Raw genomic sequence first — 12,892 nt, forward strand, 5'->3', positions numbered from 1 at the left:
ATTTCCTAATTGGTTCTGTCATAGAAACATGGCAAAACTTTATTACACTGCCAAACTTTGTCTTTGTGCAAGGGACATGGTGCTATGACAGCACATTATGGTTTGCTGGGACACTGTCCACCAATTTCACTGAGTTTCAGCCACAAAAACAAAGTTTCTGAAGTAGAACAAGGACTTTCAAAGTAAAAGACAACTCAATGAAACAGGAAATAAGACTTTCAAACCAGGAACAGATTTGTGCTATTATTAAAAAAAATGGTTTATTATAAAAGCTATGAAAATTCGCCAAAAATCAGAGGATAAGGGAAACATTTTGGAATTCAGTGAGCTAGCAGTGGTAAATGTGTTCTACCACTGTACCAAGATTGATCAGGATAGCTCAAAAAATGAGGGTGGGAGAGTCCTCTGAATTCCCCCTCAGTGCTGTTTTTCACCACTGCGCATGCACATCCGCCATTCTCGAATTAATTACGAATATTCCGAATTTTTGTAAAGTTTTAATTTTTTTCCTTCAAAATTCAGAAATGACTTTAGAAACTAAGTGCCTGTGCCCCCTACTTTCCAAGCCAATACTGAACCATTTTTCCCCATTGATCACACATGCCTAATGGAAATCATATTAAAAACCAAAATAACACTGAAACCAGAAACCTTTTTATTAAGATTATTAAATATGCAAATACCAAAACACCAGGAAAGAATCTTCCTCTATATGACAACAGCAGTACTGATTCAATAAGCAAAATTATGGAAGCAACAAACTATACCAATGACAAATGATTGGATTACAAAAGTTTTGAAATGGCTGAAATGGACAAATTAACTTTAATTTTACAGCAAACTAATTCACAGAAACTGAAAAAAGAATGGAAATGTTTATGGACTTCATAAAAAAAATCAGAAAATAATGATCATAACAGGATTTGTGAACTAAAGATAATATGAATAATATATGAACACATTCTGTATTCTATAGCCTAAAAGATTGAAGATAATTGATGGCTTAATATTTTGAGTAATGTAATAGAAATGTATATAATTTCAGTGATGTGGATATTATAGAAGCATGAAGATTTATATATATATATATATATATATATATATATATATATATATATATATATAGGCCTCTGGTGGCACAGTGTGTTAAAGTGCTAAGCTGCTGAACTTGCAGACCAAAAGGTCCCAGGTTCAAATCCCGGGAGCGGAATGAGCGCCTGCTGTTAGCCCCAGCTCCTGCCAACCTAGCAGTTTGAAAACATGCCAATGTGAGTAGATCAATAGGTACCACTCCGGCAGGAAGGTAACGGCGCTCCATGCAGACATCCCGGCCACATGACCTTGAAGGTGTCTATAGACAACGCTGGCTCTTCGGCTTAGAAATGGAGATGAGCACCAACCCCCAGAGTCAGTCACAACTGGACTTAACGTCAGGGGAAACCTTTACCTTTTTATATATATATATTAACAGAATAAGTATTTACACATGTATTACAAGCTATAGACCAATTTCTATAAAGTTCTGGAGAGACTTATCCTGCACAGAATTATGGAAAAATAAATGATCCCATAGCAAGCTGGTTTCAGGAAAGGGAAAAGCGGCACATCACAAGTGACCTGTCAGCAGCTTATGATACTGTAAATCATCGCCTCCTCCTGATATATAATATCACAAAGGATTACCATCTTGCCTGTTTCATGGGAAATCTGCTACAAAACAAGGAACTTTTTTGTTGAGTTCCAGAGTCAGAGAAGCAGATGGTGAAAACAGAAAAATGGCCTGTCTCAGGGGAGCATGCTTGCTTCATTTATGTTTTAACATTTACACAATGTGATGATTGTGCCATCACCACTCAAGCAGAGAACTTTGAATTGGATGAACAGAAGCTGTCCAAAGCTTTAGGTGCTCTTGCTGCTTATTACAGAGAAAACCAGCTGCATCTAAAATGCAGACATGTGCTTTTCATCTTAAGAACAGACAAACATCTCAAGCTCTGAGGATTACTTGGAAAGGAGTCTTACTGGAGCATTGCAGCACACCAAAATACGTGGCAGTCACTCTGGACCGTGCTCCGACTTACAAGTAGCACTGCTTGTCTATCAAGCAAAAAGTGGGTGCTAGAAATAATATCATATGAAAGCTAACTGGCACAACCTGGGGATCACAACCAGATACAGTAAAGACATCTGCCCCTTGCACTTTGCTACCCTGCTGCTGAGTACATATGCCCAGTTTGGAATACATCTCACCACATTAAAATAGTGGACGTGGCTCTTAATGAGACATGCAACATTATTGCAGGATGTCGACGCTCCACATCACTGGAGAAATTACACTGTTTAGCCAATATTGCACCATCTGACATCCATTGGGAAGTAGCAGCCAGCAATGAAAGGACCAAGGCATTGATATCTCTGGCCCTTCCTCTGTTCGGATATCAGCTAGCATGCTAATGACTTAAATCAAGAAACAGCTTCCTAAGATCTACAGAGATACTCACAGGAACACCTCAGCCAATGAGAGTCCAAAAGTGGCAGGCTAAAACCCGGAACCTCAATCAGTGGCTGAGACCAGATGAGAAACTCCCCCCTAGGCACACAGAAGACTGGGCAACTTGGAAGGCGCTGAACAGACTGTGCTCTGGCATCACCAGATGCAGAGCAAATCTTAAGAAATTGGGCTATAAAGTAGAGTCCACGAATGCGAGTGTGGAGAAGAACAAACCACAGACCACTTACCACAATGCAGCCTGAGCCCTGCCACATGCACAATGGAGAACCTTCTTATAGCGACACCAGAGGCACTTGAAGTGGCCAGCTTCTGGTCAAAGAAAATTTATCATAATGCCAAATTTTTAACCTTGCGGTTTTTTATACATTACAACTGTATTCTCAATTTGCATCAAACATTATAAATAAGTAAATACTAACATAGTAACAAAACAAAATGGCTCTGAGATATATGTAAATAGATATTATTAAAACAAGGGGGAAATGTATAAGTAAACCAATAAAATAATTAGAAGGAACACTTATTATACAGGCTCAGAGGAAAATATGAGAAAAAGATGGGAAAATACAAGAAGACAGAGGACTAACGTGAACACCATATGACAATAATACACTTATTTATGAAATAGGTTTTGTAGATGGAATTCCTTTATATGTTAGAGAATATGTATAACAATTCCCTCCCACTTCACACCCCAAGGGATACAACAGACTCCTGTGTAGACTTAATTTATTAACCAAACTCCAGAACCAACAAATCATATTTTTTCACTATCTCCCATCCCCTTTCCTTCCCCTTTCCTCTATGTCATACAACTGTGAAAATAAAATAAAAACTTGTAAAGGAAAAAAAATCCCTCCAGATTTTTTTTCCTCGTGAAATAGTCGCACCCCCTTTTTGATGAAAGAAAGGGGGAAAGGTGTTACAGTGCTATTACTCAATGAAATATTGTATATTTGTTTTATTATCCATGAACATTTTCCTAGTTTCTTGGTGTGCTTAGAGACAGATGTATAGACTTGTTGCTACAAGTAGTGATGAAATGTTATCTATAATTGCAAAGGGTGGGGAGGTGCTCTATCCCTCCCTCTGTCCTCCACTTCTTTATTTGTCTGAGAAGGGAGAGGACACTTCTCTGAGAAAATGTACAGCTTCATTTGGGACAATTTGGAAAGTCACTAGCCCTGTATGAGTTCACTGATGCCTATTGCCTGCTCCTCCATCCCTGAAGCTCTTTCCAAATTCCATGCAATTATATGGGTGCTTTAAGGGGAACATTGTGTGGGTGCTTTGAGGGGAACACAATATGCCACTCTATATGGTTTTCTCCTGTGTGGGACCTATGATGGGAATGCAAACTTCCACTGAAAGAGAAGGTCTTTCCACATTCCATGCATTTATACGGCTTCTCCCCTGTGTGGGTCCTTTGATGGGAACGCAGATGTTCACTCTGAGAGAAGCTCTTTCCACATTCCATGCATTTATATGGCTTCTCCCCCGTGTGGATCCTTTGATGGGAACGCAAATGTCCACTCTGAGAAAAGCTCTTTCCACATTCGATACATTTATACGGCTTCTCCCCTGTGTGGGTCCTTTGATGGGAACGCAGTTTGCTACTCTGATTGAAGCTCTTTCCACATTCCATGCATTTATATGGCCTCTCCCCTGTGTGAGTCCTTTGATGGGAACGTAGATTGGCACTCTGACTAAAGGTCTCTCCACATTCCATGCATTTATATGGCTTCTCCCCCGTGTGGATCCTTTGATGGTAACGCAAATGTCCATTCTGAGAAAAGCTCTTTCCACATTCGATACATTTATACGGCTTCTCCCCTGTGTGGGTCCTTTGATGGGAATGCAGTCTGCAACTGTGACTGAAGGTCTTTCCACATTCCATGCAGGTATATGGTTTCTCTCCGGTGTGAGTCCTTTGATGGGAATTCAGATGTCCTCTCTGAGAGAAGCTCTTTCCACATTCCATGCAGTTATATGGCTTCTCCCCTGTGTGGGTCCTTTGATGGGAATGCAGACAGTCACTCCGACTAAAGCTCTTTCCACATTCTATGCATTTAAATGGCTTCTCCACTGTATGGGACCTTTCATGGGATTGCAATGTGTCACTTGGACTGAAGTTCTCTGCACATTCCATAGAATTATACAGCTTTTCCCCTGTGTGGGTCCTTTGATGGGAATGCAGATGTCCACTCTGACTGAAGCTCTTTCCACATTCCATGCAATTATATGGCTTCTCCCCTTTGTGGGTCCTTTGATGGGAACGTAGTGTATCACTCCGACTAAAGTTCTTTCCACATTCCATGCACTGATATGGCTTCTCCCCAGTGTGGATCCTTTGATGGGAACGCAGTGTCTCACTCTGACTAAAGCTCTTTCCACATTCCATGCATTTATATGGCTTTTCTCTTGTGTGGGTCCTTTGATGGGATTGCAGTGTCTCGCTCAGACTGCAGCTCTCTCCATATTCCACGAATTTAAACGGCTTTTCCCCACTTCTCCATCTTAAACATTTCTCACAATCTAAATGCTTATATAGCTCCTCCGCTTTCTGGGCCCTGGGATAGGGTTGGAGGGGATATTCCATTGTTTATAATTTATTATTTACGTGCTACGTCAGAAGTTCGCAAAATAACTTTTCAACAGAACAGGAATTCTCTGTCTCAATTATTTATGTAGCCTCTGTGGTTCTTTTTCCGAACCCCTCTTTTTATGTCACAACCTTGATTTTTCCCTTTTATTTCCCAGATGTACAGCTTTTAATGCTTTCCTACTTATTTCTTTGTTGTTGTTATTGTAGCTGTGTACCTTTAAGTTATTTTGGACTTAATGCATCCTACAGCAGAGCTGTCACAAGATTTGTTCAGGGTGTACCTGCATGATGAAAAAGAGGAAAATCTCATCAGGAGTTGAGCACAGAAAAATCTCACTGGACATGAAACCCGAGAGCCAGGAAATAGGCACTAGTCTGGTCCAACTGGGAAGAGCTCACAGCCTGGTGAAAAATATTTTAAGCCAATAAAATAGTTAAAATAGGTAGAGCTATGGAACTGACCACCACAAACAACAACTGCCAATTCAGATGGGATTTTAAATGAGAAATTCATGGAGGAAGATGAAGTCAGTAGTCTGTGACGGCTGTTTCTGTGTGCCTTCAAGTCATTTCTAACTTGTGGTCAATGTACAGACTCATTTGCCCAAAGACGATCCTATGGTCCACATGGGAGGCCCGGCTCCTCCCACTAAGAGCCAGTCGCTAAAACAGCTAAAAGACAGCACCAAGACACTTCCATATTCCAAAAACATTTAGTAATTCTGGGCTAAATTACCTTCAATTACTCACAAAGTGTGAAATGAACACATATATTGTGAGAGGGGATAGCCACAACTGTTAAGGTAGTTGCTCCTCAAGTCCCCACTTCCACCCGCACACAAACTAAACCAGCTGAAAAGTCTTTAAACTATTATCTAAACATTGTTTTTTAACTGCACATATGAGGGTTATCCACAAAGTAGATTACGTTTTAGAATTAAAAATGAACAAAGCATAGGAGAAAACATTGACCATATGCAGTTGAAAGCCACACCCAAATACCACATCTCACGTAGTCGCCATTCAAATCTAAACACTTACCATAGCGATGAATGAGCTTTGCAACTCCTTCCCCACTAAATTCTGCCGCTTGCGTCTTCAACCACTTTTTTCCAACAATGGGGCGTGGCTGGCAACGCAGCGTTTTGGCGATGCTGCACAGCTGCGGAAAGGAGTGACCGGCTGGTTGAGGATGCAAGCGGCAGAATTTAGTGGGGAAGGATTTGCAAAGCTCATTCATCCCGGGAGCGGAATGAGTGCCCACTGTTAGCCTCAGCTTCTGCCAACCTAGCAGTTCGAAAACATGCAAATGTGAGTAGATCAATAGATCATGCCATCCACATGACCTTGGAGGTGTCTATGGACAATGCCGGCTCTTCGGCTTAGAAATGGAGATGAGCACCAACCCCCAGAGTCGGACACAACTAGACTTCATGTCGGGAAAACCTTTACCTTTACCTATGTTGTAAGCCGCCCTGAGTCCCCACTGGGGAGATAGGGCAGGATGGAAATAAAATCTCATTCAAGTTCTTCCTAATGTTCAGGTGGAATCTCCCTTCCTGTAATTTGAACCCATGGCCCCATTGAATCCTAGTCTCCAGGGCAGCAGAAAACAAGCCTGCTCCCTCTTCCTTATGCCATCCTTTCCAATACGTAAACATGTCTCCTCTCAAGTTATAAAAGGGGCTGCAGACCACGTGCTCTCCCTCCCTCCCTCCCTCCCTCCCTCCCTCCCTCCCTCTCTCTACTTTTGACTATGTGAGCTGTTGATAGTTGTTTTGTCACAAGAGAGATGCCCTGGCCGGCTGGCACAAGGAACCACCTCAAAGTTATTTGAAACTGGAGCAAAAACTGAAGTTTTTGTACCTGTGTATGCTGAACACATGAACGTTGTGAGTAAACCAAATACAGTAGAGTCTCACTTATCCAACACTCGCTTATCCAACGTTCTGGATTATCCAACGCATTTTTGTAGTCATTGTTTTCAATATATTGTGATATTTTGGTGCTAAATTCGTAAATACAGTAATTACAACATAACATTACTGTGTATTGAACTACTTTTTCTGTCAAATTTGTTGTATAACGTGATGTTTTGGTGCTTAATTTGTAAGATCATAACCTAATTTGATGTTTAATAGGCATTTCCTTAATGCCTCCTTATTATCCAACATATTTGCTTATCCAACATTCTGCCGGCCCGTTTATGTTGGATAAGTGAGAGACTACTGTATATTATTTCCATCAAAGCCGACTTCATTTTTGTCTCTTGAGGGCAAGATATGAAACAAGTTGTTTTACACGAGAGTACCTTTTTTGGGCACTGATAAAAACACTTCTAAAGATCTGCTGTTTTTCTGCACTGACAAATCTCTGTTTTCATGAGATCAAATATTGCTAATTATTCAGTCTAACAACAACTGAAACCATGGCCTAGCATAATTATATTTGGTTGCATACTACGAGAGGAGATTCTGCTCTAAAGGGGTTTTGGCTCTTCTCTAAAAGGTTATGTTCTCTAATATTTCACATATTTAAACATGTCTCCTCTCAACTTCAGGTTAGAAACCCCCAGGTCTTGTATTATATTTATTTATTTATTTATTTATTGTATATATTGCTTTTCTCACCCCTGGTGGACTCAAAGAGGTTCACAACATCATCAATGTCAAAATGTAATGCCTTACGTGTATAAAAGATCACATATCAAATCAATAGCATATGGCAATAGATTTTTTTTCGTGTCTGGAGCAACTCGAGAAATTGCAAGTCGCTTCTTGTGTGAGTGAATTGGCTGTCTGCAAGGACGTTGCCCAGGGACACCCAGATGTTTAATGTTTTACCATCCTGTTGGAGGCTTCTCTCATGCTCCCACACAGGGAGCTAAAGCTGACAGATGGGAGCTCACCCCACGCTCCGGATTCGAACTGTGTCCTGCCGGCACAAGGGATTAACCCATTGTGCAATTGGGGGCTCTATGACAATACATTAAAACCAATTAAAACCAGGGATTTGTAGGATTTGACCTTGATTTTGGGAGTCATAGTTCACCTACCCCCCAGAGATACTGTGACCCCCACCAACAATGGGCCGGGACCAAACTTGGCACAGAGAAGCTCCATGACCAAGTGAACATACTGCAGGGGTTAGTAGGAATGGACCTTGATTTTGGGAATTGTAGTTCGCCCTCATCCAGAGAGCACTGAACCCAGGCAAGGTCAGATCTGGACCAAACCTGGCACACAAACCCAACATGACCAGCTTTGCATACAGGCCTGCCTTGGGGAGGATTGACTCCACAATTCTGGGTATTGTAGCTCACCCACATTGTTAAGTATTTTCTACTGGAAACATTCATAATAAACAAAATCAAAGACTGGCTTTTTTCTAATAAATACTGATACTTATTAACGAAATGATACCTAACACCCCAAAACAAATACAGTAGAGTCTCACTTATCCAACATAAACGGGCTGGCAGAATGTTGGATAAGCGAATATCTTGGATAATAAGGAGGGATTAAGGAAAAGCCTATTAAACATCAAATTAGGTTATGATTTTACAAATTAAGCACCAAAACACCATGTTTTACAACAAATTTAACAGAAAAAAGTAGTTCAATACGCAGTAATGTTATGTTGTAATTATGGTATTTACAAATTTAGCACCAAAATATCACGATATATTGAAAACATTGACTACAAAAATGCGTTGGATAATCCAGAATGTTGGATAAGTGAGACTCTACTGTAATCCCTTTTTCAAATAACCGGGACACGGCCAGGTACCCAAACTAGTATACATATACCTTAGAGCAGGGGTCCCCAAACTAAGGCCCGGGGGCCGGATGCGGCCCTCCGAGGTCATTTACCTGGCCCCCGCCCTCAGTTTTATAATATAATATATTGTATATACATATAATATTGATAATAATATTGTAATAATATATAACACTAATAATAATACCATATAATAATATTAATTATATATTCTATATTACTTATAATATTACTAATAATATTACAGTATAGTGGTATAGTTCAATATAGTAATATATAATGCTAATATTGTGCTATGCTAATAATATAATACATTGTATGTACATATAATTTGTAAGCCATTCTGAGTCCCCTTTGGGGTGAGAAGGGTGTGATACAAATGTAGTAAATAAATAATAAATAAATGTTAGACTTAGGCTCACCCAAAGTCTGAAATGACTTGAAGGCACACAACAACAACAACAACAACAACAACCCTAATTAACTTGACTATCTCATTGGCCAGAAGCAGGACCACACTTCCCATTGAAATCCTGATAAATGTATGTTGGTTAAAATTGTTTTTATTTTTAAATATTGTATTGTTCTTTCGTTGTTCTTCTTCTTGTTGTTGTTTTTGCACTACAAATAAGACATGTGCCGTGTGCATCGGAATTTGTTTGTATTTTTTTCTAATGATAATCCGGCCCCCCAACAGTCTGAAGGATTGTGGACCGGCCCTCGGCTTAAAAAGTTTGAGGACCCCTGCCTTAGAGTCTCACTTATCCAAAATAAACGGGCCGGCAGAACGTTGGATAAGTGAAAATGTTGGATAATAAGGAGGGACGAAGGAAAAGCCTATTAAACGTCAAATTACGTTATGATTTTAATTAAACACCAAAGCATTATGTTTTTCAACAAATCGACAGAAAAAGCAGTTTAATACACAATAATGTTATACACTAATTACTGTATTTACGAATTTAGCACCAAAACATCGCAATGTATTGAAAACACTGACTACAAAAACATTGGCTATTAACAATTTGACTACAAATAAAGATAGAATTGCATAAAATGAACTTAACAGTAACAACACTGTTGGAAATTAAATGTGTAAAAAGTTCAGTCCTTGCTGCCTAGAGAAACAGCTGTGGATCCCGGCGGGAGGCAGACTGCGTTGGATGATCCAGAACATTGGATAAGCGAATGTTGGATAAGTGAGACTCTACTGTACATGTAAAGTTCATAAAGGACCCAGGATGTGGTGGAATTGGAGGAAGACCACAACATTCTAGAGACAAATTTTTAAAATAGACATTTTAGACAGAGTAGGATTACTTGCATGTCAACTTCAAGCGAGATCTTTTTTTTTTTTTTTTTTGGTATTAGGAGTGACTTGAGAAACTGCAAGTCTCTTCTGGTGTGAGAGAATTGGCCGTCTGCAAGGACGTTGCCCAGGGGTGTGGGAGGCTTCTCTTATGTTCCCGCATGGAGCTGGAGCTGATAGAACAGGCATGGGCTCTATAAGCCAGTAGGCTGTTAGGAATTGTGGGAGTTGAAGTCCAAAACACCTGTAGTGAAGGGGACAAGGGGCTTGATTTAATTTGATTTAGTTCCTTGGCTTGACATTCCAGACCTTCAATTGATGTGTTGTCGGAGGCTTTCGTGGCCGGAATCACAGAGTTGTTGTGTGCTTTCTGGGCTGTATAATGTATAAATATTAAAATAAATATAGTGTCCCTACTTCGTGGATTTTCACTTATTGCGGGTGGTCCTGGAACCTAACCCGTGCGATAAGTGAGGGAACACTATATTTGCTTACAATTTAAATATTCAAATATGCCGACATTAAAGCCGGATTAAATATAAACAGTATTTTAAAATTCCCAGTTAAAAACCATTAAAACGGAATCAACATTTTGATGTGTTGTCGAAGGCTTTCATTGGCCAGAATCACAGGATTGTTGTGTGTTTTCCAGGCTGTACGGCCATGTTCCAGAAGCATTCTCTCCTGATGTTTTACCCACATCTATGGCAGGCATCCTCAGAGATTGTGAGGTACAGTAGAGTCTCACTTATTCAACATTCGCTTATCCAACAGTCTGGATTATCCAACACATTTTTGTAGTTTTTTTTTTCCGTGTCAGGAGCAACCTGAGTTTTTATAGTCTATGTTTTCAATACATCGTGATATTTTGGTGCTAAATTCGTAAATACAGTAATTACTATGTAGCATTACTGCGTATTGAACTACTTTTTCTGTCAAATTTACTGTATAACATGATGTTTTGGTGCTTAATTTGTAAAATCATAACCTAATTTGGTGATTAATAGGCTTCTCCTTAATCTCTCCTTATTATCCAACATATTCGCTTATCCAATGTTCTGTCGGCCCGTTTATGTTGGATACGTGAGACTCTACTATATATGGGAAAACTAGGCATGAAACAAAGGAGCCCCGGTGGTGCAGCCTGTTAAAGCGCTGAGCTGCTGAACTTGCAGACCGAAAGGTCCCAGGTTCAAACCCCGGGAGCGGCGGGAGCGGTCGCTGTTAGTTCCAGCTTCTGCCAACCTAGCAGTTCGAAAACATGCAAATGTGAGTAGATCAATAGGTACCGCTCCGGCCACATGACCTTGGAGGTGTCTACGGATAACGCCGGCTCTTACGCTTAAAAATGGAGATGAGCACCAACCCCCAGAGTCAGACATGACTGGACTTAACGTCAGGGGAAACCTTTAACTTTTACCTTAGGCATGAAGCAATCAGGGCTAACAACTCCCAACAAAGGATTCCCCCAGGCAGGAAGCAGCCAGGCTTTGAAGCTGCAAAGCTATTCAATGCTAATCAAGCTGGCGAATTGCAACATTCACACTTACCTGAGGCAGAAAAGAGTTTTTTTATCCCACCCTGGACATTATTCCACAGATATATAAACCCCACTTGCCTAGTTTCCAACAGACCTCACAACCTCTGAGGATGCCTGCCACAGATGTGGGCGAAAAGTCAGGAGAGAATGCTTCTGGAACATGGCAGTACAGCCCGGAAAAGTCACAACAACGCAGAATGGATATTGCTAGGAGTGTTGGGGGATCAAAATCAAATAAATCAAATAAAAAAGGAGCATGAGAAAACACTGCAGTATATGCTGCTCTCCCCATCCCATAATATCCCCCTCCACAAGACACACAGAGACACCCCATGGGCTTTTTTCCCTAGAAAAAAGAGGGTTTGAGCCCCAACACTTACCTCTCTCCTCCTCCTCCTCCTCCTCCTCCTCTTCCTCTTCCCCCGGCCCTCCTCCGTGACGTCACCCTGCCTCCCCCGCCCTCCCTGAAAGAATCCCAGGAATCTGCTGAAATGTTTGTTGACATGTGTTGTTTTGCACTGATACAATACAGGAAAGGGCCAGGGCTTCCCAGTTCTCAGTGTCTATACCACAGTTTTTAAGGTTGGCTTTAAGCCCATCTTTAAATCTCTTTTCCTGCCCACCAACATTATGCTTCCCGTTCTCGAGTTGGGAGTAGAGCAACTGCTTTGGGAGGTGGTGATCTTTGGGCATTCGGACAACGTGGCCAGTCCGGCGGAGTTGATGGCGTAGGAGCATCGCTTCAATGCTGGTGGTCTTTGCTTCCTCAAGCACGCTGACATTTGTCCGCCTGTCTTCCCAAGAGATTTGCAGGATTTTCCTGAGGCAACGCTGATGGAAACGCTCCAGGAGTTTGGTGTGACGACTGTAGACCGTCCACATTTCGCAGGCGTAGAGCAGGGTTGGGAGGACAATGGCTTTGTAAGCAAGCACCTTGGTCTCTCTACAGATGTCCCGGTCATCAAACACTCTCTGCTTCATATGGAAATACAGTAGAGTCTCACTTATCCAAGCCTTACTTATCCAAGTTTCTGGATTATCCAAGCCATTTTTGTAGTCAATGTTTTCAATATATCCAGGGCCGGCCCCACTCATGCGGCAGCTGACGCCGCCGCCTCGGGCGCAGGCCCGGGGGGGCGCCGTCAG

The 12,892-nt window shown here is 41.1% G+C and overlaps 1 protein-coding gene across 1 annotated transcript; it reads right to left on the reverse strand.

Moving 5' to 3' along the window:
* Window positions 1-246: 246 nt before the first annotated feature.
* On the reverse strand, window positions 247-12,163 carry LOC134297048 (zinc finger protein 664-like). Its single transcript, XM_062973556.1, has 2 exons — window positions 12,127-12,163; window positions 247-5,398 (listed from the first exon to the last, which is right to left on the reverse strand). Exon 2 carries the CDS (start codon window positions 5,109-5,111, stop codon window positions 3,765-3,767), a length of 1,347 nt encoding a protein of 448 aa, XP_062829626.1. The 5' UTR covers window positions 5,112-5,398; window positions 12,127-12,163; the 3' UTR covers window positions 247-3,764.
* Between the last annotated feature and the right edge of the window lie 729 nt (window positions 12,164-12,892).

The sequence above is a fragment of the Anolis carolinensis genome, chromosome 2 (assembly GCF_035594765.1).
Source record: "Anolis carolinensis isolate JA03-04 chromosome 2, rAnoCar3.1.pri, whole genome shotgun sequence".
NCBI classification, from domain to species: domain Eukaryota; kingdom Metazoa; phylum Chordata; class Lepidosauria; order Squamata; family Dactyloidae; genus Anolis; species Anolis carolinensis.

What these genes read in the sequence shown, in the direction of transcription:
- LOC134297048 (XM_062973556.1), bottom strand. Translation starts at nt 5,111, where the DNA reads ATGGAATATCCCCTCCAACCCTATCCCAGGGCCCAGAAAGCGGAGGAG.